Here is a 27,728-nt window from a genome sequence, read left to right on the forward strand (position 1 = left end):
ATGTTTTCATCTTTGTTCCTGTACTGCTAAATTCAAACAGGCTGTGCAGATGCAGCAGCACTAACTTCACATAGAAGGTAGAAATCAAAAGGATTTCCAAAATGCAAAAAATAAAGGAGAAATAGGCCTCAAAGTCATCTGCCGTACTCATGAGGCCTGTGAAGCATATGCAACCACAATCACAGTTGATTTGGTTTAGTAACTGAGCCACTGAAATTGCACTAAAAGCTAATGAAGCCAACCATAAAAATCAAATGATGTTTAGGCTGAGTCCAAAGTCTAGGGGGATTAAGAATGAGAATAAGCCCAACCGAACAAGAAATAAATGTATTTGGGGTTATCATCCTAATGATGATGGATGCTGCTGTCTGGATATATTCATGCTTGCAGCGGGCTAAACAGGTTCCTAACAAATCTGTCAGCAGCATCGGCCCTGTTCTTTAAGCTCCGAAGCCCTGCTGCATATAAGCACTCCGCAGCTTACTTGCTGACCTTTATGCTTAACCATCATGATGTGGCTCCACCTGTCTCACTGCTTCACTTTTATAGTTATGAATGTACAAACTTCAGTTCGAGGTAATCAGTATTTGCTTTTCCTTTAATCCCTCTGGGCAGGCATGTTACAGTGAGCTTTTGGCAGAAGGATACGGGAAGCTGTGAATAAAATGAAAAATACAGGCACGTGCAGAAATACCTCTCTGCTTTAACCTATCCTTCCATAATCAAGAGTAAATCTTTAGATTACTCCCACTCAGACAGTTAACAGACAGCAAGAAGAGTAAATTAAGAAGAATCCTAAAGTCCACCTGTAGGACAATTAAAGGAAATTTTGAACAGAGAAAACTTGCACCAAACTGTCAGCACATTTATAATTTTTTAAACGTGCATAAATAAGAGTCTTTTTGAGGGAACGGAAAAGTAAAGTGAATGTTTCAAGGAAGTCATCAGCAAAAATGTGATTTTTACTGTAAGGATGTGCTAAAAACCACACTGCTGATACGATGGTGGAGCACGGACCTGGTACAAAAACAGCGTCACGACGTGCGTGCTCAGGAGCAGGCCCTTTCCTCCAGCACCAGGGTTGTGACCCAGGTGGTGCCTAAATGCCGCATGTGCATTTTGTTCTGAGCAGGAGGCTGGGCTCAACGACCTCCGGAGGTCCATTCTGGCTTTAATTATCCCATAATTCTGTCATGCCACATACGGGATAAATGACTGGTCCTCTCCCTGCTTGCAGACAGAGAAGATTAATCCCCAGCTTTACTGGTAACTTAATATAAAGTCTACAAGTACAGATAATTGCTTATTGTGTATAATTAAACCTGCACTAACAGTGGAGAAGTAAGGAAACTACAGAAGCGCAACAGCATCATTTTTGCTGAAGTATTTTAAAGATGCAGAGAGCGTGTGCTGGGCTGTCCTGGGAGGGATACGCGCCAGCCAGAGCACTGCAAGGATGCCCTGGTATGTGCAGGGATCACGTGGGAGCTCTGTGCCAGGTCCACGTGTGTGGTGTGCCTCAAATTCCACCTCCCCAACGGGGAATTCAATCCATGTCTCTGAAAAGAGCGGTAGTTCCACTCAAGATGATAAAATATTTTTGGACGTGGACCCTGAGGTCTTACCAGCCACGGCTGCCTCACGCAATATTTTTACTGTTGTGGTTCCCTGCTCGTTTAATGGTTTGTCTTAGTTGGCAAGTCTTTAACACCACAGGTCAGTTAAATGTTCAGGAAATAGAGATTTTTGTGCTGCTTCAGGGCTATGAGACTTAGCATTAAACCCCGATGAGAGATCTGATTGTGTCAGCACTCTTTGGAGGAATGAATGAGTTGTTGGAAGAAAGTAATTCTACCCTCTCTAGCTCAAACCATGATCATACCAAAAGTCTTGCTTCAAACTTTGGGGAAAATCAAAACGTCAGTCTGCATTAGGAACATTTTGGGTGATTCTCTGCAGCCCCATATAGGGCTTTTTTTAATTAGCCAATTAAAGGTTTTCTGAACCAGTTACAGCCTTTACACATTATTCACGATCCCTTACTCATGACTCTGGGGTCAGTAACTAGCAGAGAAACAAACTTACTGCTTTATTTGAACAAGCATGACTGATGGGCTGAGAAGTTCAGGAAATTTTCTTTGCAGCTCTCTCCAACTGAAGACTAAGTGCACTATTGTGCCGGTTCTGTATGTGATTCTGTGCCTGCATGTGATTTTATGCTTGAAAATGTACATTGCTTTTTCAGTCAAGCATTACACAAATTACTTAATGAACAACCTGTTACCTTTTTCCCAGGCAGCAAACCATGCGAGCTCCCCAAAGAAATGGAGCCTGGTAGCCAGCGGGGCAGCTGCCCTCACATCACATTTCTGCGGAGTTCCCTTTGGGCTTGCAATGAATTGTCCCTATTCACTGTGATTTTTGGAAAGTCCTCCAAAAACACACAGCAATTATCTCTATGAGGTTTTATCGGTACATGACAGGCATCTCTGGAAAACAGGCAAGTCTTTTTAAGCCACTGCAAGAACAAAGCTAATAACAACGAATGCCTTCCAGAAAAACAGACACTACCTCTGGGATGTGGAAGCCTTATAGGCAGGGGAAAATGCACACAAAATCTCTTGCTCTTTTGGGGGATGAATTCTGGTTTCAGCTGGGAAGTTATTCTGCTTCACATCAGTGCAACGTTGCTCAGCATTACACCTGAGCTGAGCAGTTGCTGCCTTTGAAGCTTTTACTTCAGACTAGTTTTCAAACTTTAGAGCAAACACAGCAAGAATGAATTTACAACTCGCAAAAGAAGAGCTATTGACTTTTTCACTGACTGATTTCTGTGGATTTCTTTTTCTTGCTGAAGCAAGACTGCCCACTGCAGTTAGCGAAGCTCTGTTTATGGTGAGCTGAGGCCAGTGCCTTCATTTTACTGAGGACGTGAGTTTGAGTCACCAAGGCCAAAGATACAAGTCAAGGTCTGGGAGGTAAAAGGCCAATGGATTAGTCATCCGCCATCCAGCCCAGCCCCAAATCTGACATTTTGCACAGTGAGAACAAGTCTAGAGAAGAGTTCTCCCCAGCTATTGTTGAGGAATTCAATCCACACTAAAATAAAACATAAATACAGTAGTTGAGCAGTGAAGCAGCAGAGGCAGTCTGTCATCCCAGAGCTCTTCCAAATAATTCCTTATGCCAATTCATCAAAATAGATTTGTTGTTTTTTTAAGATTATACGTGTGTGTTTGTGTGTGTCTGTGTATAAATTATTAAACAAAAGCTCGTCTCAAAATAAAACCACTGGGAACCTCCATGTAATAAAATGAGTCACACCAGGATGTGATGACTAAGTGGGAGAATAGGGAATTCCACTCCCCGTGCCAGCTTTTTACATGATCAATTTTCTGTCAACAGGTGATGGGAGCTTGTCTCTCCGCCTTTTGTTTATTCCCAGAATTATTATTATTATTTAATATTCTCTTTAAACAATTAAGATTCAAAGCTGAATAATCAGGACCAGGCACACTTCCACCAGGCGCCCCCATAGTAAACAGTGAGCCAGGGAATCCAGGCCAGTAGTGGCTGCCTGTGTTAATAAGGATTTACCAGCTGTAAAATTCCAAAATCTTGTGTCATACGGGGAAACCTTCCAAAACACTGGATTCCACCCTGTCTCGCTGAGTCTCTAACAGCTATGGCAACTCCGTTTCTGCAGCCACACACTTTTGCATTTTTGTGTGCGTGATCCTTAGATTTTTTCCTGTTTTGCAGTGTTTTTCTGAGATCCCCAGCTTAATGCCTAACAATTGTCCTGAGGGATTACAGGAACACCTGGGGCAGGCAGCACATTCCAGCCACGGGGTAAACCTGTGGGCAGAAAGATCTGCAGGGCTTTCATCAGCAACACCAAGAAAAAGCAGAAGGTGTCACATTGAAACCCTTTCATCTACATAGCAAAAACGGGAAAACTCAGATCTGCCTGATTTTATACACTTGTCACTCTTCAGAATGATGGGATTTTCTGTATGCCTTCCTCTTTTGCTTAGAAAGAGCAAACAGAGCAGAAACCCAAAGAAAACAAAACCCTCCTGACCCTCCCCAGTTCTGACATCTTTTTGCATCAACAACTACCAAGCAGGTCCTCTGCTCTGCCTTGCAGCCACTTCAATGTGCTGCACTGCAAGGCATAATAAGGATGGGAGATTAACCTGTAAGGTGATCACCTTTAGCTAATGTAAAAATCAGATGTGCCTCTCAACACAGAGATCAATAATGTCTTCTACTGGTTTGTCCCATCCATTGCTCTGTCAGTTTGGAGTGGATCCAGCACCCACCTTTAACTGCTAGACTCCAGCCACAAACTGAGCAGAGCAGAGAAAGCGGTGGTGTGTGTGTGCTGTCCGAACTACCAAGGAAAGAGCAAGATAGCAAATATAGTTTGTATACTGTCTACAGAACTTCATGTTGCAGACGAATGGAATCATTTCAGATTGCAGTGCCACTCTCACTTTTGCTAACTCTGTAGCTACTCCCAGAGACTTGCGCTTTCTTCCTCAGGCTTTTCCATAAAAAACAAACGAACAAGAAAACCACAGTAGTTTGTTTCTTTGCTTTTTCCCCAGATGCTGGGCTTTTGTCTCAGGTTAAGATACCTTAAAAACCTACACTGTAAGGGATGTTCATCAGTCTGTGTGACTGAGTTAGGATCCAGGTTCTCAGATGTGTCCTGTTCCCCTCAATTCTCCACAACTTAAATCTTCTGTTTCAGTTCATTAGTTTAGAAATTCTGTGAGAGAACTGGAGCTTGGAGCTTACATGAAAGATTTACGGTTATTTGCTGGATTCAGACAGAAAACATCTCTGTTGGATGGGTATGAGGAAAAAATGAAAGTTTTAAAATGTTTTAGGTTTCTCTTTTATCTTTAATTTGTCTGAGTAAATTGCATCATTAATTTTGCATCATTAAGTTCAAAGAGATAATTGTTGAAAATAGTTTGCTATTTTTTGCATTCCCCAGGACATTTTTTTGATCATTCACAAAATTGTCAGACTACTAACTGGCATCTAGTTCCCTGTTTGGGCATGGTGAGAAATTTCAGACTTGACATAACAGAATAGGGGAACATTACTTTTGCCAGTCTTACATTTTCCTTTCACATCTCCCACAAAAGATTCTAATCTTCAACCCTGGTTCCTCACTATTACCAAAACCAACACACAAGCCACCTTCTTTTCACACTATATGTGTCATAACGCCTTCCCATCACAGTTTTCTACAGCGAACTGTCTTGTCCAGAAGACTGCCTCATACTCCAAGTCATTTGACTAACTTCAAGCAGATACATATCAACTTACACAATTACTAGTATGGGCTGTAAAAGGCATCTACCGCATAGATAAGAACATGCAGTAGGGGCTTCACTCATAATAAAATGTCAGCCAGTATGTGCCTTGGGACTCCTGGGTCTGGAGCAGCACTGACTGTGGACTCAGATCGATAGCATAATTGGGTCCAACTTCTTGTGCTTTATAAACAAGAATTTTTCTAGAGAGTATAAATCTCAAATTCTGCTAGCTTGCAATGCAAAAGGAATACTGAAAAGTGCAAGTCTGACAGCAAAATCCCTACAAAACAATCCCTGCTTGTTTGCTTTTAAAATTGAAAGGAATATATTTCAAATAAATGATTTGCCCAGAGATAAAATAAAGCACATCTGCAATGAGAGATGTACAGAAGTGCTGGAAATCAGAGAGACAATGTAAAGTACAGATATCATTAGCACGGTTACTGTCATTATTGTTATTTCAGGGATAGGCAAGCCATGGCAAAAACATAGGTGCTTCTGCACACACGACCCACTGCAGTTAGTATAGGTGGATGTGCAATGAGAGCCCACCTCCATTTTGCACACTGTGCAGATGAAAGTTTCAGCTTGCCATGGACACCAATTCCCAGTGCAGTTGGGCGTGCACACTGAACACAGCAGTCCTGATCCTGCCCTGCAGTGAGGTCTCCTGAAACTGGCAGATGTTCAAGTATGCTCACCTGCTCTACCTATTAGCATCCTAAGAAACCACCGTCATAAAAACATCCCTGAGGTGACAGACAGACACATAAAGGAACGCAAGGAACAAAGAAACTAGAACTCCATTGCTTGAATCTAGAGGCTGGAAGGATTTATTTTAGTTAAATGGACTTTGAGTGGCCATGCTTCAGCGCCCTTGACAGCTGCATCAGTTCAAAGGGTGCAGAGAGCACCACCTCCTCTCTTTACGCTGTGTAGCTGAATTGAAAGATTTATGGTGGATCTACTCCAAAGATGTACGCTTTCTGTTTGGGTTGTTCCTCCACCACCCACATTGTCCTAGCGATGATTCATGATGTCCATGTGGCCACCATAAGAGTTTGGCAGGGGAAAGCACAGTCCATTTGCACTTTTCTCCTGGACCAACGCGAAACTTCTCTATCACTCACAGCTCAGCAGCAGTAACCAGTACACAAATGGGAATAAACAGAATGCAACCAACTGCATCTGATTTACAAATTATTACGTGATAATTAAAACAAATAAGAAGGGGGATTCCAAACCTTTTTTTTTTTTCCTTTTTACTGCATTGTAAGATACAGGCCCTAACTAACACCCTCGACCTTTAGCATATTCAAAACCCTTAACAGCCACAGGACTGCTTTCCAAGCTCTCTCTTCCAGATCTAAACTGAAGGAATACATGCACGTCCAAACCTCTCCCTGTACAATCCCATCCAGTTGCTTCCCCTGACCTATTTTTATTCAGATGCGCTCAGTTAGGTTTCTCTGAGTTTAGATCTAACTCCTTGGACCCAACTCTGCTTTTGTATCCTGACTCTAATTCGTGAGCTCCCCTGCCCTACAGCAGCTGAAGATTACAACTGATCATCAAAAATAAGTAACCTTAAAAAGAACTTAAAACTATAATGCTTGCATGTTGGTAAACCTTATCATTAAGAAAATTAATGTCATTTAGTCATCAGCAGTTCAAACACAAGCGCTTTATCCCCTTGCTCACAGACAAAGCACTGAGCTCCAGCCCCTTCAGTTCGCTTCCTGCTGCCATTTCCTGTCGCAAGCCTAAAATGAGCCTTTTACAGACTTCTTGGTGGCGAGTTAATTGCACTAGTTTTAGTATAACACAAAAAGGCAGCTATTTGCGTAATGACAGCCCAGCGTAATTTGGGGAATATTCTTTATTTTCCAGGTATTTCTAGTGGAAAATATACATATGTTATAGAGAAGTAAAAAGTATTCATTATTGTTCTTAGGAGCAAGTTGTATTTTGGTCACAAGTATAAACAGTTCTACATTTCTCTCTGTCACTAATACTAAGTGAAGAATTGCCTACAAAATCCAGGGGAAAATGAAGTATGTTTTGAGCATTCATCTGAAGGGTGAAACCTAATTTTTACAACTGTGAACCCCAAGAGCAGTTTACTCAGTTGTGTAAGTCACAGAGGCTTCAACCTCAGCACCCGGCTCATTGCAGACACTAATCCAGACCCCAAGTTCAAGGTACACCCAGATGGTAGAGTGTCTGTGAAACAGCGAACAGAACATCTCACTGCACTGAGGGTTTTTTTAGGGGAGGAAATAATAAATAAATAAATAAATGTCTTGCTCCTCTCATCTTAAACACAAGGCAAACAAGCCTAGCCAAGGCCCCCTGCAGAGCACAACATGCTGAAAGCTATCAGATGCTTTTCCACACTGCTGCTCTCTCCCTTGCCATTACTGGTAGAGCTAAAAGTGGTGTCAAAAGTGGGAAATCAAGCACCACTTTCTAGCACAGACAAGGCTTGTGAGCTGTTAAAATGAAACTCAGAGAAAACTGTGCTCCCCCGAGAGGTGGTGCATCTTCCTGCCTGCACAGAGGTACAATTCTTTCTGAGGCTCCCCGGGGCAGCGCTGCGAGCTAGGAGAGGACGCGACAATGGCAGGGTCACGCGTGCTATCCACCCACCAGAATGTTTATTGTGGCTTAGTTTGCTGCTGAGCAGCTTATCAGAGCTTTCTGCACACTGCTGTGCAGATGGGCGCTGCAGCAAGCAAGCGCTCCAAGGTGAGTGCAATATCCACCTCCTCCTTCCACCCAGCGACGTTTCTAATTGAGAAGTGGGCTGCACAACCAGCCCTTTTTGTTCTGTGTTCCTGCAGTCTAATGCAACAATGACTAAGTAAGGCCACGGTAATAATTAAAATAGTCTACAGTTTATAAAGGGAGAAGCTGAAGGTCCCAGGTGTGTAAGATCCTAACTTTCAGGCTCTCTGGGACACTTGATAACCTCTACAAGCCATGCACAAAGGCTTAATTCTCCATCTACTGCAGTCAGTTGAAGTCACATCAGCCCCTGCGTGACTTACATATCCAGATAAGCTTTAACCTTTCTTGCCTTAAATGTACACCTATTAAAGAAAGCAATCTTCACATTAAAAGCACTTCACGGTGTATCTGCAAGAGGTATTGCTACATTATAAAATGGTGCATGGACACACAGAGAGCTATCAGGCCTGCAGCATGGCACAGAGTCCCCTAGCCACCCTATATACCAGCATGCACACACTTCTCATCCAGACCAAAGCCCTGAATCAGGTCTCCCATCCTCTAAATTCCCCCTATGCCAACCGCTTATCCAAAGCCCAGCAGCCAGAGACCGACCACAGAGGTGGCCAGGGAGCAGTGCAGGATATGGAACACCAGCATGCAAATCTCTGCTCCAGACTGGGCACTGCTGCTGGGATAAGCCATGGCTCTCCACTACCAGGAGGTAAAAAAAGAAACAAAAAAATGCAGTTTCCCCAGCAGTGAAGAAAAGCTTTAGATTTAGTGTGGAAAATGTTGTTGTTCGTTTTACTTTCTAACATCTGTTCCAGCCAAAGCCTTCTCTGCTCTCATATGGAAATAGGGGCTGGGCATTTCAGATGTTTCCTCGAAATGGCATTAAGAGCTACCTCTTTTTTAGTGTATCATCTCCTTTAGTTACTGCAAAACATTCTTGGGACAGGTACCACTGCGGGCTGCCAAGCATGTTCCCATGCACCTTCACGATTCGCTGACATCGACGGAACAGTGGCAGCACAGTGGGAAGGAATTAATACATGGTCTTAAAAGGAAAGAAAGGGTGCCAAGAAAATTGCTCTGACTGCACAGGCTCATCAGAACCTTCACAGTTCAGAGGCCTAGTGGCCTAGCAGCTCTCCTTCTTTCTGGGAAATAGTGTGGCTTGCTGGAGCTGTGGGAAGAAAGGGGGACCTCCAGCACGCTTTTTGTTCCCCCACTTCACCAGCTGATGCCCACATACATGACTGTTTGGCTTGCTTTTTGCCAAAAGCATTACCCCATAAATCACGCACATGCTATTCACTTGGGTGATGCTATATCTTAAATCCCTTCTTGCAAGTCACTGGATATATTGCTTAGGCTTTCTCTGCCTTAGTTTACTGACAGAAAACTTAGGAACAGTCTGTTTTCTTAGCAATGCGAAGGGACTGTGAAGTTTAAATAAAATTGCTCTTTTACTTTTTTTTTTTATTATTATTATTTTTACTCTTGCTGCTCTTTTGTGCTGCAGAGTCCTTTGTCTCACTAAAACAAACCAGACTAAAGGATGGCAGAGTCTGGCCTTTCATATTGCAAGATGCTTTTCTGATCCCTGGATGCTGTTGTTATCCTTGCAGAGCACATTATTCCAAATAAAAAAATCAAGCCTAATGAAGGGTAAGTTAAACAAGCCCAGACCATTTACAAAGAAACAAATGTCATTTTGCAAAAGCCCTAAGAAATCCAATAAAATACACATACTGCCTAGTGAGGTGAGAGGAAATGCCTGTGTGCATATGATATTAGAAAAGAAACAATTCTGCTCTAAGTAAACAGGTAACTAACTACAGCAGAATGCATTTGTTTGTGTTTCCACCTGTAAACAAGAAAATCTGGATTTCTTCCGCCCACCTGAACCATTAGACCATGTTAAGCATATTTTCTAGGGTAAGGTATTCTTTGGGTCAGAAATCAAGTGGTATTTATTACGGCATGCCATTGTGAAAACACAATAAATAGAGTTCAGCAAAGGCAGTAGAGGTGATGCTAGGCAACTAAATAACTCCCAGTAACCACTCATTATTCCTATTACTTATATTCATCCAACACCAACTAGGGCTTGGGACCATCTTGTACTGGCTCTGTGCAAGTTAAGCAAATAAACAGCCAAGATGAAAAGAGAACAGAGATAATCTGTAATCTGCTAGTCATTCCCTCTTCGTTATTGCTCAAGAGCTAGCAATAATACCCCCAAAATTTGGCAAAAAGTATTTTAAAACATGCAGCTCTACTGGAAAAAAAAATAGTATTGTGCTATAACAGGGAACTTTTCCCTCTGAATTGAATTTGATTTGTTTTGCTACAGTCTGAGCCTTCCTTCTGTGAGTTCTTCATGTACCTGCTGTACATGGTTGTACCTGCACAGACAGTAGGACAGATGCATGGGTGTGCATAGGCTTAGATAGCTGCATGATTTAACCTGATGCCTCAGTTTGCAATGGCAATGCTGAGGTGATGCAAACCTGTACACGTGGAAGCAGTGCAAATTTTGACTATGTGTTTCAGGGGTACGTGGTAAAGTTAGAGACAGATCCTTCAGAGAGCTGTGCAGCTGCCTGTCTGGGGATAATTGAAAGAGAAAGAAGCTTTACAGAAGCAGGCCCTTAGTCAATAAAATATATTTTTATATGTGTTTTGTGACATTTTGGGTTATTTTCCATTTAATCTCAGCATGTTTCACAGCCTTGAATTTCATTTGCCTGTGGAGGCACTGTTTCCCTTCACACTGTGGGGAAATATATATTTCTGTTTATGCCTTTTTAGGGGTTCTTTATAAGAAGTGATGTGAAAACTATCAATGTGGAAACTATCAATGCCGAAAATATCTGAAAAAATATGGAAGATGCAGTGATGTGTTCTCATGTCTCAATATGTGTATAAAAATAATTTTACTTTGATATCAAAATACATATTACACATGTTTTTCTCTCACAGACTTCTAAGGGCAGAAGCCCCAACCTCTGCCTGTAGTTCACTTCAACAAAAATGGTCATTTCAATTATTATTTCCACAGTAAAGTTCACAAAACATGAGATTAAATAAGCAAAAGGGTACATGTAACGGTCATTTAATTTCTTTGATAATGTACCCTTTTTCTGCTGATTCCCAATGTCTATATTCTTGTGAATCTTCCCCATGACATTTGATTTACTTTCCAACAGTGTCTGCAAGGTTGACAATGCAGATGTGAGCACCCAGGACTAATTTTACTCACAAGGTTACCTCAAGAAATTTGGTTTTACTTGGCAGAACTTGAATGGGATTACTCACTGGAGTAGAGTTACTCACGAGCAAAAATCTTAGAACAGTATCATGAGACACAACAGTACTGCAGGTTTGCCTTATCACATTAGGAAAAGTGAGAAAAAAAAATGCCCTACCTGAAGTTTTCTCTGTAAACACCACCTTGGACTCTGCTGTGAAATTTTGTCCAGTCAGAATCATCTGTTGTCCTCCATACACAAGGCAGCTGTCAATATCTTGTCTTTCAACCATTGGAAGTTCATGAGCAGACCTTTGGGCTGTGGACAAAATACAGACATGAATGAAATCAACTCTGTTTTACCAGCACTTTCCAAATCTTCCCAGAACTATCCACAGATCGATCTTGTCATCGTTACCATCCACTGACTGCCAAAGCAGCTCCTCCAGGGCGCTAAATTTAGGTTTGAGAGGGAAAAATAAACTTACTCAAGGCATTTTATTTGGAAACATTCAGGAGCTGGCTGCAGCGATTCAGCTGTGCTGGCCTTACTCCTTGTCCTTGAAAAAGGACAGCTTGGATGAATGAGCTGGAACTTGCCCATGTCTGTTTCCAAATAAATAGCCAAATTTTCAAGTGCAGGCACACTACAGTCCTGGAGCCCAAAAATTCCACCTGCAGAGAGGATTCCACTGAATAACACTGAATTCCTTCAGAAAAAAAAATAAAAATAAACCCTTTCTACAAAAGCCCAATGCTTCTCACAGAGACCAGGCCCAGTGTTGGGCCTGGCACAGTCGGGTTGCCAACACGTCTCCATGTGCACACAGCAGGCCTCACACACAACCAGAGGGGCAATCACAAAGCCGGGTGTGTACAAGCAGCCCCCAGCTTTATTATTCTTTCTCTCCTCAGCCAGAAAACCAGGACAGCACCATCTCTCCCACTATGGTCCTCTCATCCCATTAAAACAGTCATTTACATGGACAGGAAAGCTTTGGAGAGTCCTGGTCACCATCCCTACGATCCTGTTTCAACTCTTTGCTAACGAGCAGCAGGAGGCGAAGAAAGTGAAGATGCGAGAATTGTTCCCTGCAACACAAGCAGCTGGAAAATATCAGGAGCTTCCCTGTGAGCAGACCAGGTGGGCAGCAATTTGGGTCTGGTGAACTGCGAGTTCATGACCTGCACTCAAACTCCTCCAGATTCATCCACCCCAACTGGAAAGGCCTCCAGAGGATGCCGCTCATCTATTTAACAGCTGCCTTGGCTGGGTTTTAACTTTCTCTGACAAAGAGCCTGCTCCCAAGAGACCTCGAGCGTTTGTGTCTTCCCTTCACTGAACACCATTCACCGCTGAGCCAAAACCAAAGAAACGTTAACCTATATGTCCAGTGCTGGGCCTCCCCTCGCACACAGGCAGGGCTGCGGTCCAGGCACCCTTTTACTGCTCTGCAGCCTTCAGAGAGCCGAAAATCCAACGGCTCTTGGCTGCAGCAAGAGCTGCACAAACTCTGTCACTGCATCAGAAACAAAGCTGGGGTATTTGGTGGGAAAACATAAGTGTTAAACCCTGTAGACAGGTGTCTGTGGGAGAGGGGAACAATTTATTTTTTTGTCTTGCTAGAAACACAGATAAATCAATATTTGTAACTTTCTTCTGCCGTTTGAGAGGCATTTTTTTAAATCTATTTAAAACAACCTTATGACTCATTGTTCCCTTCAAATATATTACAACAGCTGGGCTAAGATACTGCCAATTAAGAATATATATTCAGATTATTTTCACAGAAGCTGCTAATTTCTTTCACATGGCTCCATGATTAATTTCTATCCCTAAATACTCACGCTTTTGATGAGTTCATAATTGGATTTATCACAAAGGTTTGTAACCTCAAAGGCTTACAAGTAAATAGCAATAACCAAAACCATGTCTACAACACTCAAGAGAAAATGTATTTAAACTTTGCCCTGAATGCTCTTTATTCCTACACAACCCACAAGTTTCACTTCAAAAGCGTCCCAAATTGTCAAAATTGCAGATTAAACTATGTCTCCTGCAGACTGAGTGTCTCAATAGAGAGCTTTGTACCTGACATCCCACTGACCAGTGGTTCTCAAGGCTTTTTCAGGATGAGGAAGGACAAATTTTAGCCTGGAAATAACCATCTGACTCATCTGAAATACATCTGGAACTAGGCAAGTTGGAAATCACTGCTGAAAACCAAGTCTCTATCCAACTTCCATAGAGCGCAGTGTTTGTGTATGCTGCAACCTACCAGGGAGCTGGGGAGGACAGCAGGCTCACTGGGGAGCCTGTGCATCCTGGCTCCTTGGAAACCCCAAACCCTGCTGCTCTCCCCAGCTGAGCTGGGCAGCCAAGCAGCGCTGCCTGGAAGCCTGCAGTGGGCAGAGGAGCGCTGGGGCTTCCCTGATACAGCCCCACGCTGGCCAGCGGTAGCCAGGCTGCTGCAAAGCTACACTGAGGCACAGCTACAGCACAAGGAGGCTACTGGCATCTCCAGAAGTGCTTTCACCCAGGCCCAGAATTAGCCACACCTATAAGTGTAAAAACCCACATCTGCTTCAGATGTGCAGCAGAACAATGTCACTTAGAAATCTTCCAGCTGAGTTTCACAGTGCAGACATCATGCGAATGGCAAAGGTGGAGGAATTTGGGTACCTACTGAGCATTAGGCTTCCTACTGCATGTTTTGTCTGCACTCTTCTCCCACTGGGTGGTTTGCAAACCAGTTTGTAAAAAAAAATAAAAATTAAAAAAAATCATTTTCCAAGATCTTATTTTTCTCCCAGGTCTGCAAGGAGACCCCCTATTTCCCATTTTCTCTAGAAAGGAGGCTTAAGGTTCAGCATGGAGCTGCCTCAATAGGATCACTTTATTTTTCTCTGCAAGGAATATTAATTGCCAATAAATCCCCTTCCTCTAAGGCTCACGATGGGTGGACTGCGTGCAATAATTTCACACTATTCCTTCTCTTCCCCCAGGGGCTGGCACTTCATAAAGTGACCTACAGCTACTGGAGTTTATGAGCTTTGAATAAACAAAACGCTGTTGATTTAACCAGTTGGGGTGTTTACTTTCAATAGCAACAGTTACTGACATAAGGCAGCAAAGCAAATGCTATAGAAATACTCACACTTGGCCTGAAGCAGTGTGTCAACCTATTAACAGGGGACATTATTTTTCTATTTTATTTGACTGTCTGCAAATCAAGATGTCATGGATGCACAGTGCCAAGAAACACAATGTGCACAGTGACACGAGAGAGAGAAAGGCAGCTGCTGTCCCAGCCACTGCACCACCTCCAGGCACCCCCAGCCAGGAGGGATGTGGCCCCTGCACCTCCTCCCCTGCCCACAGCACCCAGGGGCCTGCACATCGCTGCCAGGCTGCAAGACTTGTCCCCTTGGTCCCCATCCCTGTGCCAGCTGGTGGAGGAAGCGTAAAGACGGCCTAAACATCTGGGATGGTGGGCTGAATTATGCACATGGGATGCACAAGCCTGCAGGCTGACCACAAGAAATGTGCCAAGGCTGGGTGAGGGTGTTTCTTGCTTTCCCACCTGCTCACAGCACCTACAATCATTCCTTTTTTGGCAGAAGTTACTGGGCTTCGAGGAAGAAAAAGGGATATTTTGAGACAACTGACTACTTGGATACATCTATTGTGGCTGCAAATTCTCCCCAGGGATGTGTTACCTGAGCGTGCCCCTCAGGGAATTGCAATTCTGCCCGAGAGCCCCTCTTGCTCCCCATCAGTGCTCCTCCACACGTCCCCTTGATGAGCAGCTCCAGCCCTGCCTGAGCATCGTTTCCTTCCACCGGCTTGGAGGGCTTCCAAGCACTGCCTTGTCTTGCCCAAAGGCTGACTCGTTTTATGAGGAGTCTTAACTGAAGCTAAATGTATCTTAACAGCCTCTGGAGAGGAACCGTCTAGGCAATCTTTCTCCCTGCACATGCAATAAGAGCAAGGGCCAGATCAGGGAATTTACATGATCTGCCTCTCGGGAGGAACAGGCCTGTGAACTCTGCGCAGAGCAGCGGGTCTGACGGTCGCTTGCAGAGCAGACACTCCATAGCCCCCAGGTATTAGCACAGCTTCTCAATGTCTTAGTCTGTGGACTGACTGAAGGCCTCCATGCAAACTTCTGTGTAAGTAGAGGCCAAAGAATAGCTGCTCCATGCCACCTGACACCTGCAACGCCAGATCCAGAGCTTAAATCGATGTGTTGTCCCTCTAACTGACTGCATAGCTGAGCGCAGTTCAGGAGAGATCATATTCTGGGTGGTCACAAGGAGCAGGACTGAGGACCACCTGCAGCACAGCAAGGACAAAGCTAGCATTACCTCTAATTACCTCTAACTGCCCCCACAAGCCAAGTAAACTAAAACTTGGATATTCAAAAGAGGGGGGGTGGGGTGGGGTGTCAGGACTTGCATCCCAGCACAGCGGTCCCCCCAGGCCAAATGTCCAGGTCTCACTTTGGACACCCTGTCCTGGGCTCACCCAGCTTTCTGGAAGCCTCTGAGCCGTGACTCACTGCCCCTAACATGTCTTTCCAAACCCCCAGAGGCTCTTGGCTCAAGCGACTGATTCCTGTTGGATTGGAGAAGGGCAAGCAGAGCTGCCTGTCTGACACTAAAAAAGAAATCCCAAACCCTAGAAGCAATAGCAGAGCCTTAACAGCAGCATAATTTGTTGTGGGATTAATTCTTCCACCTCAGTGCAAACCTTAATGAGCCAAAGTAAATATCTCTTTCCTCCTGTCACACTGTGTTTATTTACCATGAACTGCTCGCCTGCGGCAGGACTGATAGGAGCAGTGCTCCTGTGCCCAGTGCCTGTCCAACACGTTAACGTCCTGGGAGCCTCTGATCCCATTCATCACTTGCTGAAGCACCCGGAGCTCTCAGGGTGGGCACAGCAGCACAGGCTGAGGACCTGCAGCGTGGGAGCTGGGGGCAGACCAAGGACAGGAGGCATCTCTAGCAGGCAGGCAGGCACCAGCAGTGCACCCCCTCGAGGAACAACCTCCTAATTGGAGGGGTGGGAGGATTACCTCCTGGTAGGAGTACAGGGGAGTGGAAGGCTTAAGTGAGAATCAAGGAAATAAAGCTAATTTCCAGCCCTTGTGATGTGAAACCTTGAAAATGTGATTCAAATGCTACCAAAAGAAGAACCCCCATATGGAATGACAACAGTTTCCAATTTGTCGCCAGCAAGACTTAATCAGCAGTTTGTACAGAGCCATCCAAGAAAAAGGCACCAAAAATAGAGGGCTTTTCTCCACCTCCTTCCCTGCACATAATTTATTTTATGATGCCCTTGCGAAGGAGGAGTGACAAGCATTGATGGCAGCAGTGTCAGATAAGTATGATGCTTTCTATGAACTGCAGCCAGCTCACCAAAGCAGCATGTGATTAATGACAGGAAAACCATGGCCTCGGTTCACTTCTCTGTCGATCATCTCTGCGGGTATGCACAGCATTTCCCTTTAATCCCTTGTGGAGGAGATCTGCTGAGCTTAAATTATGCTCAGAAATCCATGGTCTGCGTAATAAGCTGGGTCGCTTGCTTTTACCAGCAGCACTACTGCAAAAAGGGTGAGCATTTTCCTTCTGACAGACTTTCCAGGTTAAAATCTTTTAGTAGCACATTAAAAGTGGCAAAAGTTGTCAGAATTAGCTTTAAATTAGGAAAGAGAAATTTTACTTTAGGAAAGGCACCAGGTTTTGTGTCAGCTGTATTTACGGCAAAGTGCATGGCTGTCTTGAAGTTGAAATGAAAGGGGAGGGGGAATTCCTTTAATTCATCTGGAAACCATGCTACTCTCATAATAATCTTGCTTCTGGTTAAAATTGCAGCGGGCACCTCTCAGGTGCAAACAGACCATTTGCTTCTGCTTTTTTATCTCAGTAAACCAGACCTGCTTGTTGCCTGCCGTTGTATTCCAACCAGCACAACTCATGGCCGAGGAAAAGCACTCCCCGCTTTGCCAAGACAACATTCTTTTAAATGACTAGCTCTTTCCTCTGTAGTTATTAATGTGTCAAGTATCATAGGCTCAGATTGTCTAATACGATGGGAAAATCTACTAGAAGGAGAGAAAAATAAAGGAAACTTCCAGGGAAATTGATTAAAGGGAAATAAGATATTTGACCCAATTTAGTGGAACAAAATACTGTCAATAACAGAAACTATTTTAAATTCCTCGGATGGACACACTGTTCTTTAGTAATAAGGTTTGTTTGTTTTGCTTTTACCACCGTGGAATATCTATTATAAGAACAAGATTTTAGAACCTTTCTCTCTCTCATGCCAAGTGCCATCATTTGCATTTTAAGCCATTCACGAGCAGTTTAGTTTCAGCAAACATGGATTATATGAAACACGAACTGTGAGACACTTTGGGAAGCTTTAAGCACACAATCCATTAGAATAAAACCTGTGACACAGTATGAGTGGTACTCCTCATCCTACATTCACATCTTAAAGATATTTGCATAGAGTGATTTTTGGTTGCCAGCAGCATGGAATAAACCAGGCAGCCTCACAGGTGCTGATGTGGCTACTCTGAAATCCCTTCAGTGCTGCTTCTTTCCTGCTCCATGGATATTTCAGCTGAGGAGTAGAGACCTGACTCCACCGATACTCACCAAGAAATGAGCCTCATCTCACACTGAACAGCAAATGCCAGGAAACAAACAGAACTAATATTGCAGATGTTGTCTGAATGGTTTGAGAACAATGATCAGGTCTGCAAATACCAAAAACCCTCTGCGGCAATTCACTGAGTGGCTTTTTATTAGGGCTGCACGTGAAGGGACAGGTTAACTCTGTAACCCTTCAATCCCTTGTGTCACAGCATCTGCGTGTTAGCAGTTGTGTGGTAGCCACTCTGATTTCAGACCCACTGCTGTGCTGGTGACAATGTTGTATTTTGGCACCAAAGAACTGTGATTGAAAACTGTTTAGTTCTAATTATATTTTCAAGACATTGAGAGATTAGAACTCACATTAAGACTCAGACTTCAGGTCATTTCTAGCAAGTTTTCAGATCCAAGATGCTTATGCTTGAGCAGCACCTGCTTTTTACGGGCAGGTTGCAGGATACTTGCGTGCAAGCACTTGCTGATAATTGCAGCAACAGGCTATCACTCAGGTAGGAATAAAAAAGCCGCTGTCTTTGAGGCATCAGGTCATTTCTACACAGCAAGCACTGTGCTGCTGGAGCACTTCTTGCCCTGCCTCTGCACCAGGCTCAGAGTGAGCCCTGCCTGTCCCAGCGAAAGCTCACCCTCATGAGTTAACCATATGCCTAAAACACATCTTCACAGTCAGGGATGTGCATGTGGACACGTACAGCTGCAGCAGGAATAACCCTGCAGACATGCACAGGCAGGGAGCAGCGCCACGCTGCATGATGCTGCATGGCCCCAGTGGCTGAGATTATGGGGACAACTCACCTAGCTCCTGTGGGCTTGCTGCCATTTCAGGGTGTCAGTGTGGAACAACGACCAGGAGAAGAGATTTTTCTCACCTTTCCAGCACCATGCCTCAAAGACAGTGGCTTTTTTATCCCGACCTGAGTGATAGCCTGTTGCTACAATTATCAGAGGACTTTGAAATGCCTTTGTGTCCTCAGTGGCTTCAGAGTGAATCAACAGGCAAAAGGAGAGAAAAGCTGCAAGCTGCTGAGTGTGCAGGCATGTCTGGATATGAGGTCCATTTTGAGGCATAACTGATCATTTAACAACATAGCACCTCCATGGTCCTCCCACACAGCTGCCTGGGGAGGAACTTGCTCCGGATGATTCTTTGAACCTGTGAAATCCCCTCCTAAAACCTGTCAAGTGCTGAATGTGACACAGATGAGGTGGAACCAAACTGCTCCCTAGAAAAGCAGATACTTTGCAGTTCTTGCTTCATTGCAGCTAATGATCTGCTGACACCAGTGGGAGTTTTTAGCTGGGATCTGCTTCTGCTGAGGAGAGCACTCAGATGTTCTGTTGGTAGCAACAGTGCTCTCAAGGGAACCCCACTGGTGAGGCCAGTTATCTTAGAGCTGCTACTTACCCAGTGGGATGTTATTAACAGCTACCAGACAGGAGAGATCTCAGGAGAGAGGCTCCAGGGGCATGGGCTCCCAAGCAGCCATGTCAAAAAAGTGAAAAGCAAACAGTGATGAAACAGAGAATCCCAGCAGCACAGAAAGGGGGGAGATGGGATGCAAGGACAAAATATCTCGAAGTCCCAGCATGCCCCTTCTGCTACACCAGGGCTCATCAGCAGGTCTCCTGAGCTTATCTGAGCACTACCTGTGAGCAACTTAGATTATCATCTCTAGTGTGATTTAGCCTGCATTACTAGCACTGGCTGAACCAACTAATGTTTTTAGCCATCTTCCTAGAACCAGGCTGTGATCAGGAAGTGCAAGTGAAATGCAAAAACACCGTAAATATGTAACATACATTCTAAATGGAAGAGGCTTACTTCTCCAGGTCACCTTATACTCTATTTCCGTGAGTTCAGAAAAGCACAGTTCTCATATGTCCTTTGTTGTCTGCTAAGCAGCCCAACATTTTCTTAATTTCAATTTGATTATAATAAACTTATAAATAAGCCACAAACTAATGACTCTTGTTTTGTTTTGTGTGTTGTTTTTTTTTATGCCTCTAGGACTCATCAAAGCAAACACATCTCAGAATAAGTGCCTAGACGTCTTAAACAAGCCGTTGCAAATAGCAGTCATTGCACAGGCAAATTAGGTGTGCACATACCCTTCGGAAAATGTGATCTTATTCTGTAAACCGTGACCGGATTTCTGCTTGAACGCTCTTTGATGATGGGCACAAATACAGTGTGCTGTCGTGGGTACTAGAAACGCCTAGCTCACTCTTTCTGAAAGCAGTATTTGCTTTTACTGTAGGAGACTGGAATAATGGGTGTGATTGGTGGGCTCACACATAAACCAGGGCCCGTCCACCTGCTCTGGATCCATGCTGGTTATCTGTACAGTGGATGTAAAAGTCACACCCAGAGCTTCCCCACCCAAGCAGGTCCCCATTGCAGGCAGGAATGGGCTGCTTTCACTTGGAAAAGAAATTGAGGCAGAAGCCAGGTGCTCCTTCACTGCAATTCCCTTCTTATAAACAATATTGGCAGTTTACTGAATGTTTCCTTTAGCAAATAGGCCTTTGTTTCAGCAGGGACATGTTGGGGGTGGAGGCTGCTATTGTTTCAGGCATCAGGTCCCATAGAGGATCCTGTTTCCTACGGAGACAGGTGGTGGCTACTCCCACTGCTCTCCTCTCCCATCACGGTGCCCGGAGACTTCACACAGCTGGTAAAATGCTCTGAGAGTTGTCATCCTCTCATAAAAATTGCCAAGAGATCATACACATATCCATCATCCTCTCCTTAGTCTTGCCTTGTTTATTCACTTCTACTGCTTTTTTTTCAATAATTCACTAGTCACAAATTGTCTTGATTTTATATCCAAAATAGGCTCCTCTCTTACAATAAGTAATTATTTAAGTAAGGCCCGCATCTCAATAAATACACACAAGAAACTTTTCAATGATTTTCTTCACATAACTTATGGCAAAATAGGTTCTGCTAAAGGGGTGAGTCATTCAGCAAAGGGAGAGGAAAACTGTTCATTTTGTATTTGTGAAATCCCCAAACCACTGAAAAGGCACCATTTATCAACAAAAAGCATCACAGGATGCACATAAACCAGCGCAGTGGGTGGAGCCCTTCCAGAAATGACTTCGACCCTGGGGGCACCTTGCTGGAGGCCTCTCTTTCTCAGGATCCAGTACGTTAAAATGAGTGGGAGGTGCAGGTTTCTCAGTTTACACACTTATAGAATTTGCTCCCCAGAAATCAAAACTGCAAGCTTTCTTCTGTCCCTCAGGGGAATACCAGAATAACCTGGGCTTTCCCTGCTTCAGCTGCAGCCTCCTGAGCTGCACACCCCTCAGCACCGTCATCTAGAAAAAACAACAACCAGTATGTGCTCAAGCCCTGAAATCCAATCTCTTCTCCATTTCATTTGCCACTCCATGTCTGTATTCAAAGCCTCCAACCACCAGCTTGGAGATAACAAGTTCTGGTTGTGCTGCCACTACAAATATGACCGTTCCCAGGATGGCAGGCAGTGTGCACACTCCTGCACAAACAGGCAGGATGTATATAAGCCCCATACACACACCCACACTGGCTCCCTGCAGATCTCAGGAGGTACTTACAGCATTCAATGGGGTTTGATGCTGCTTGCAGAGAGATGATCCTGCCGTTGGACTCAGGGATGTGCACGCGGAAGACGAGCCGGACGCGGGTGTTCTTCCTGCCAATGTCTGTCTCGCCCTTACGCAGCTCAATGTCCGCGTTCCTCAGCTTCAAAATCCCCGCACAGTCGATGCTGCCAAACACACAAGCTATTCAGGGCAGGCACAGCCTAGTAGCAAAGAAGATTCTTCTCTGCTCCCATTCACCGCAGCCCTTCACAAAGGGAGAATGTCAGGAGAAGGACAGGGCTGAATGGCAAGAGAGGATGAGGGCTACTGAAACCAGCATTGCTACTTAACATTACCCAGTACATACACACTGGTTAACTTCTCAGGAGCCCTGCGTAACCTAGCAAACTTGTCTACAGCAGAGCCCAGGCAAGAAGAAGTGCCAATGTTACAGGATCTGAGTTCAGCAACAGCCCTCAGAGGGTGCAGTGAGTATTAACAGGCACTGCCAAACTGGTTTGATATCAATTTGAAAGACACCATACATTTCATATGAATTAAAATCACATTTGGTGAGAATACACCCCGAGCTGTTTCCTACACCCACACTGTTCCTCACCACTGTATATGTGCAGGGCTTTATTATTCCAGGGTTACTTGTTAGGAACAGACGATCACGTTCCATTTAGCACTTGGCTGCTTAAATTTGAGATGTGGGCTTTTATTTATTTCCTTGGGTGCAGAGGGAAGGATAAGCCTGAAGGAAAGGGAGAAATGAGGTATATATTCTGGGGAGAAAAAAAAAAAAAAAGATATACAAAGAAAGAATGTGGATTTTTCAATGAAGTAGGGGGGCTTAAAAACACAGTTGCTCTGCCAAGTTTGTCAGTATCCTCTGAAGGATGGAGATACAGCTCTTCCCTCTGCAGAGCAATCACTCTCGTGCTGCCTGGCACACATTCAAGCCCAAAGTTTCAGACTGGTGCCCACTTCATCCCTCTGCCTCCATAAAACTGGAAGAAATAATACATTAAAGATGTGCCTGTACTTGCTTTTCTGGTAAACTATTACAACAGGAGAGTGCGATTTCATGGCCAGAGCACTTGGCTGAGTTCAGAAGAGATGTTTTCTATTCTGTTAACTGTTGTAAAATGTAATGTACACTTTTCATGCACTGTCTACTTACTACTCCTTGTTTCTCATTGTGTCCCTGCAGCATATGGACTTTATGGACTTGAGATTTGTGTCTCATTTTCCTTAGTGCCATACCAAGCCACTCTAACTTTGAATATGACTGGCAATTACTATGTAGTTCTTGAAGCAATTGGGGCAAATAGCAAAAATGCATACATGGTAATTCTTTGAGCAGCTTTAACCCAGGTGCTTGTAACTGTCTGTTCATACCTTTGTAAAAAGGGTCTTAAATTCATGTTTTGGAAAGGGGAGTCCTTCCAGATCAGACATCTTTATTCATTTAAGTGACTGCTTTCCATAGGAGCAGGAATTTCAACATGCCACAACTTTGCTAATAAAAATAAAAATGCTTACGTTGCTTTCATGTTGTTTTTGGGTTCCAGTGGGATCTCTAAAACTTTGGTGTTGCCAATGATTTTTTCATAGCTCGTGGTGGTGACAGTTTTTCCTGTAATGCGATGGACTTGATAGAAAGCATGGGGTTTAAGTATCCGTTCGTCTGCTGTCCCAATGAAGATCTGAAGACCCAAGGGTTTGTTCTCCATGTAACCATGAAGCTGGCAAGACATTAAAAATCTATTATCACACATGGGGGTTGCAATGCTCTCATTTCAGGAAACTAAACAGATCTACAGACATCTACACAGATATGGAGATATAGATAGATAGAACTACACATGGAGTACAGACTCTTCCCTACTCTCAGGGACAGACAACCTCTTAAGAGTACTTTCTTGTACATTGTACAAGGAAAAGCAGTTAATGGAAAATATGTAACTAATGGTTATAACACTAGATATGTCAAGAAGGAAAAAATTCCAGACAAGCTCTCCATTACCAGCAATTTGTTGGTTGTCTCCAAAATGTTTTGATAAATACCCTCAAAAGGTACATTTTTTAGTACATTTGTTTAATTTGCAGTGACTGAATCCTAAATGAGGTTCAAAAGATTTTTCCCTGTGGGGTGGATAAAGCCACAGAAGCAGAGGTGGTCCTGTGCACCTGCAGCCCTGGGCAGGGCTTCTGCTTCCCATCAGCAGGAAGCACGGCAAGAACAGAGTCCCCTGCTTACGTTCCTGCAGGTATAAATTGTACCTTCTACAGACCTTATTAAAGCTAATGGAGTAAGGGGTCTTTGAATTTGGGCCCCGTGTGACATTCAACTTGTAAACCCTGGTGTCTGTCCAGCCTAGTGTACAGTAAAATGACTTTGACTCTGCACAGCTTATGAATCCTTCTTCAACTGCTGTAAAAAATACTTTTAAAAACCCTAAACAGGAGGTATCTAGCAATTGTGTCCGTGATTTTGAGAACTGAAATGTTAAACTATGTATAAACATTTCAGAAATTACCAATCCCTGTCACATCTCTTTCTCCAGCCTTGGCATGTGCAAGACCCAAATTCCACAGCTCTCCCATTTCCCTGCTTACCTCACAACTAATACAAGATGTCTGCCTTCACCTTCACAGCTCTGCCCTTCTCTTTGTCCTCTCATTTTCTACGCTGTTATGAACATATTTTCCCAAACTTCCCAAATCCAGTCCTAAACACCAGCATCAGCTTCTCAAATGCTCACAGCACTGTATTTTCTGCCCATTGGCCTCTTCCCTCAGGGAAGATGTTCCCTTTCAACATCCACATCTCTACCCTACAAAGCTGTCTGCAAAATTCTTAAATAGCATTAATAGTAGATACGTTCTTTTTCTCATGAAATCACTTATGTGAGCTTGAGTCACTGCTCTTTGCAACTCATTCTTCCCTCAGGATGGTTCACCTTCAGCCACTTTTCTTGCCTTACACTAAAACACTATCTGTACAGGTAGAGATGGCCTTTTTGTTCTGTGACACAAGGAGGGCTTGGTTGACCTTAGAGGTGGGGCCCTGTATGGTTCAAAGACATTAACAGACTCTTCTGTACCAAAAGACATGTTCCTAAACAGTATTTGCTGCAAGAGAACCAATAAAGCCAGAATTTCTCCATAGGCCAAGAGACAAGGAAATATCTTCTTCTCTATTAACATTCAAAATCACAAATCAAACCATTCTGATTTTTTCACATAACCAAAAATGAAAAACAGACATTTATCTACCACACAGCCAGTGATCTAGCTGAAAGGGAACTTTATGGTTTGAGACTCACTGAATTTGTTTTCAATTATTCTGTCCACATACAAACCTTGATGAAGCCATACAAAGCAAATAGTACTGGAAGATCACAGAAAAGGAAGATTAAGCTAATGGTATTCATGGCCAAACCTTTTTTTTTTTTTTTTCTTTTTTCTCTTTTTTTAATTTTTTACCAGTCAGCAGGAGGTATCTCTGCACAGAAGGATTAATTCCCCCCCTGGAAGGGGACCACATGCAGCATCAATGCAATCCTGGCAGCTTTCCTTCAGTATGGCAAATGTAAAGCGACACTCACTCTTCTGAGCTATCATTATCATCTAGCACATATTTGCAAGGCACACGAAGACAGAGTCTATGCCCCAGAGATCTTGCAACCCAAGGGCCCAAACATGCAGCCTCCACTCACATGAATAACTCCATTGAAGCCAACAGGCCTTGAGAACAGGTCGTGCATGGAAGAATTACAGAACCCGTCCCTGCCCCAGACCATACGCCTACAATCACACAAGTACTTCAGTAGGCTGTTAGGAGGGAAAAAAGGATCTAAGTCTGCACCAATGTGCCAACGGGCTCTTAGGGTGAGGCTGTGGAGGAGCGGAGCTGGACTCCAAGGGCAAGGCTTGGTGTTGAAGGAGCAGCATTGCCAAGAATGATGGCCATGAGGAGATTCAGAAATGTGCTGAATAAGGTGAAAAGTTAGAGGATTAAAGCTGTCAGAGGTCACAAAGACAGATCTATCAGGAACAGACCTGAATGTACAAAATTATCCCCTGCTTACTCATGAGGAGGCCTGCTAAGCCCAGGTCCTCTGGGAGCCATACTGAAACCCAGCCTAAGCACGGTACTTTCAAAATCCAAGATTTCCAGGCCTTCAGTGAAAAGCCATTGTATCAGAAAAGGTCGTGTTGTCTTTACAAGGGGACAGGGAGAATAGAGAAGGAGCTTTTAAGTACTAAGCACGGTTATTGTCATGCCTGACAGAATAATTGTCAATCCAGCTGGGATGACGAGAGGACCCTTTGGACTGGAATAGTGGCTACAGCGACAGCAACACAGCACTCGTTCTGTCTACAAACTGGCAGAGCAAAACCCCAGAGTTATTGATGGGAGACTGGAATGAAAGAAAACAGGTAATAAATTACAAAAAAAAATTTGCCCCAAGTGAGCACAGTCAGTAGCAGCTGTAACAGAACTGGCTACGTACACAGGTTTTAAAACTGGCCAACTTTAATTGTAAGTGGTGTTTTTCCTCATGTGTAGAGTGAGTTCCCAATGTAAAAACTATTCCTGGTCTTCTAATAATAAAAATGTCCGTGGTTGTGTGGCTGTGTAAATGTATACATAGTTAAAAAAGGATAGGAGCTGACTGTCTGTTCATATGGCAATGTCTGTGTCACCTGTGGGACACGGGTACAAAACACAAAGTAAAAGAACTTCTGGTCCTTCACAGAGCAAGACTTTAGATAAATTGCTTGATCAGTGGAAGAAAGTAAGGTAATTACTTGGTAATTTATGACATGACAATGCTTTGGGATGACATCACCGTAAAATCAAAATAGCATTATAAAAAGCAAATAAATGAGAAAAACACAAGGAAGCATCAAGCACCCCAATTTAAAAGTGCTCGTCTTTATCTTAATTGATTATATTTTACATTTTAAAGGGTAATAAGTAAAATTTAACTTTTAGCATACGCATTTCCATCTATCATCCATATGCTAAGAATACATCGGGATGACTTAAGAACAAAGACTGAAGATGGACAGCTCACAGAACGGCTCCAGGCACATTAAAGTCAGAGTTTTACACCCAGTTTTGCCAATAGTTCACTATATAGCTTTGGTCATGTCATATAACCTCTCTGTTTATCTGTAACAGGGCAATAGTGATGCTAACCCTTTTTCATGAGGACGGGAAGGAGTTAATATTTTGTGCTGCATTTTTATACAGAGAAATTCATTGTGAGCTAGAATGGAAGAACACATTAGGGCTTTGTTTCTGGTACACCTTTCCTCAAAACTGAACCGGGTGAGACTGCTACTCTCCACAAACACTCACCTCTGCTATGCTAGGCAGCTACTTTACAACTGAACCAGAAAGCCGATCTTTCCTTTGGTGGCACAAAGAAGGAGAAAAAGCAACCCTGAAAGAACCCTACAGAGAAGCAAAGACTTAAGACATTTTTAAATAATAACTCTAACATTCATCTGTTCCTTCCTCAGTAACAACCAAGCCCCTGTAACATCTCCGTTTCCCACTCCACACTTTTGCTCATCTCTCAGAAAGGGAGAGCCCGGCTCGCACTGCAGCGAGCTGCAACTGCCCAAGGGGAGCACCCAACACTTGGCTGCTCACTCAGGCGAAGTGGGAGATTCACCAGAGACAAGAGCAGAGGACCAGCACTGTGCCAAGGTGCTTTCTTACCATCTTTCTCACTTGTTTCAATGAAGAAAAAAATATCATCTGGATTTCAGTTTTGAGAGAGTGAGAATCAAGAAAGATTTATGAATAGAGAACTCTGGAAGGAAATAATTTTGTGTATTATAAGGTGAGCTATTCACAATAAAACTCCCCCAAACTGTATACAGATCGAGCTGGAAAAAAACCAACACCTTTGAGTCACATTTGCCACAAGAGGAAAGAGAAGCCAGACATGATGTGTACCTTTCCATACTCTATTTTGGGATTTTAAGATCCTATTTCTTTCAGTTGAAAGATTTTTCTTAAACTTTACTTTTGCATAACTCTTATAATATTAACATAGCCAGACATGGGCTGGTCTGTGACCTGAGGAAATGCAAAGCACTTTGGCAGATAA

At 43.6% G+C, this 27,728-nt stretch overlaps 1 protein-coding gene across 1 annotated transcript in view; it reads right to left on the reverse strand.

The window, feature by feature from the left end:
* The window catches only part of NFATC2 (nuclear factor of activated T cells 2), a gene marked incomplete at both ends in the record, with an annotated part of 84,601 nt that overhangs the window by 34,075 nt on the left and 22,798 nt on the right, over positions 1 to 27,728 (reverse strand). The window contains 3 exons of the mRNA XM_084296451.1: positions 11,504 to 11,644; positions 21,601 to 21,773; positions 23,137 to 23,339. Of these exons, the coding sequence (XP_084152577.1) occupies positions 11,504 to 11,644; positions 21,601 to 21,773; positions 23,137 to 23,339 (517 nt within the window). The remainder of the gene's footprint in view (positions 1 to 11,503; positions 11,645 to 21,600; positions 21,774 to 23,136; positions 23,340 to 27,728) is intronic.

Source organism: Netta rufina, assembly GCF_964035555.1.
Source record: "Netta rufina genome assembly, chromosome: 16".
Taxonomy (NCBI): Eukaryota; Metazoa; Chordata; class Aves; order Anseriformes; family Anatidae; genus Netta; species Netta rufina.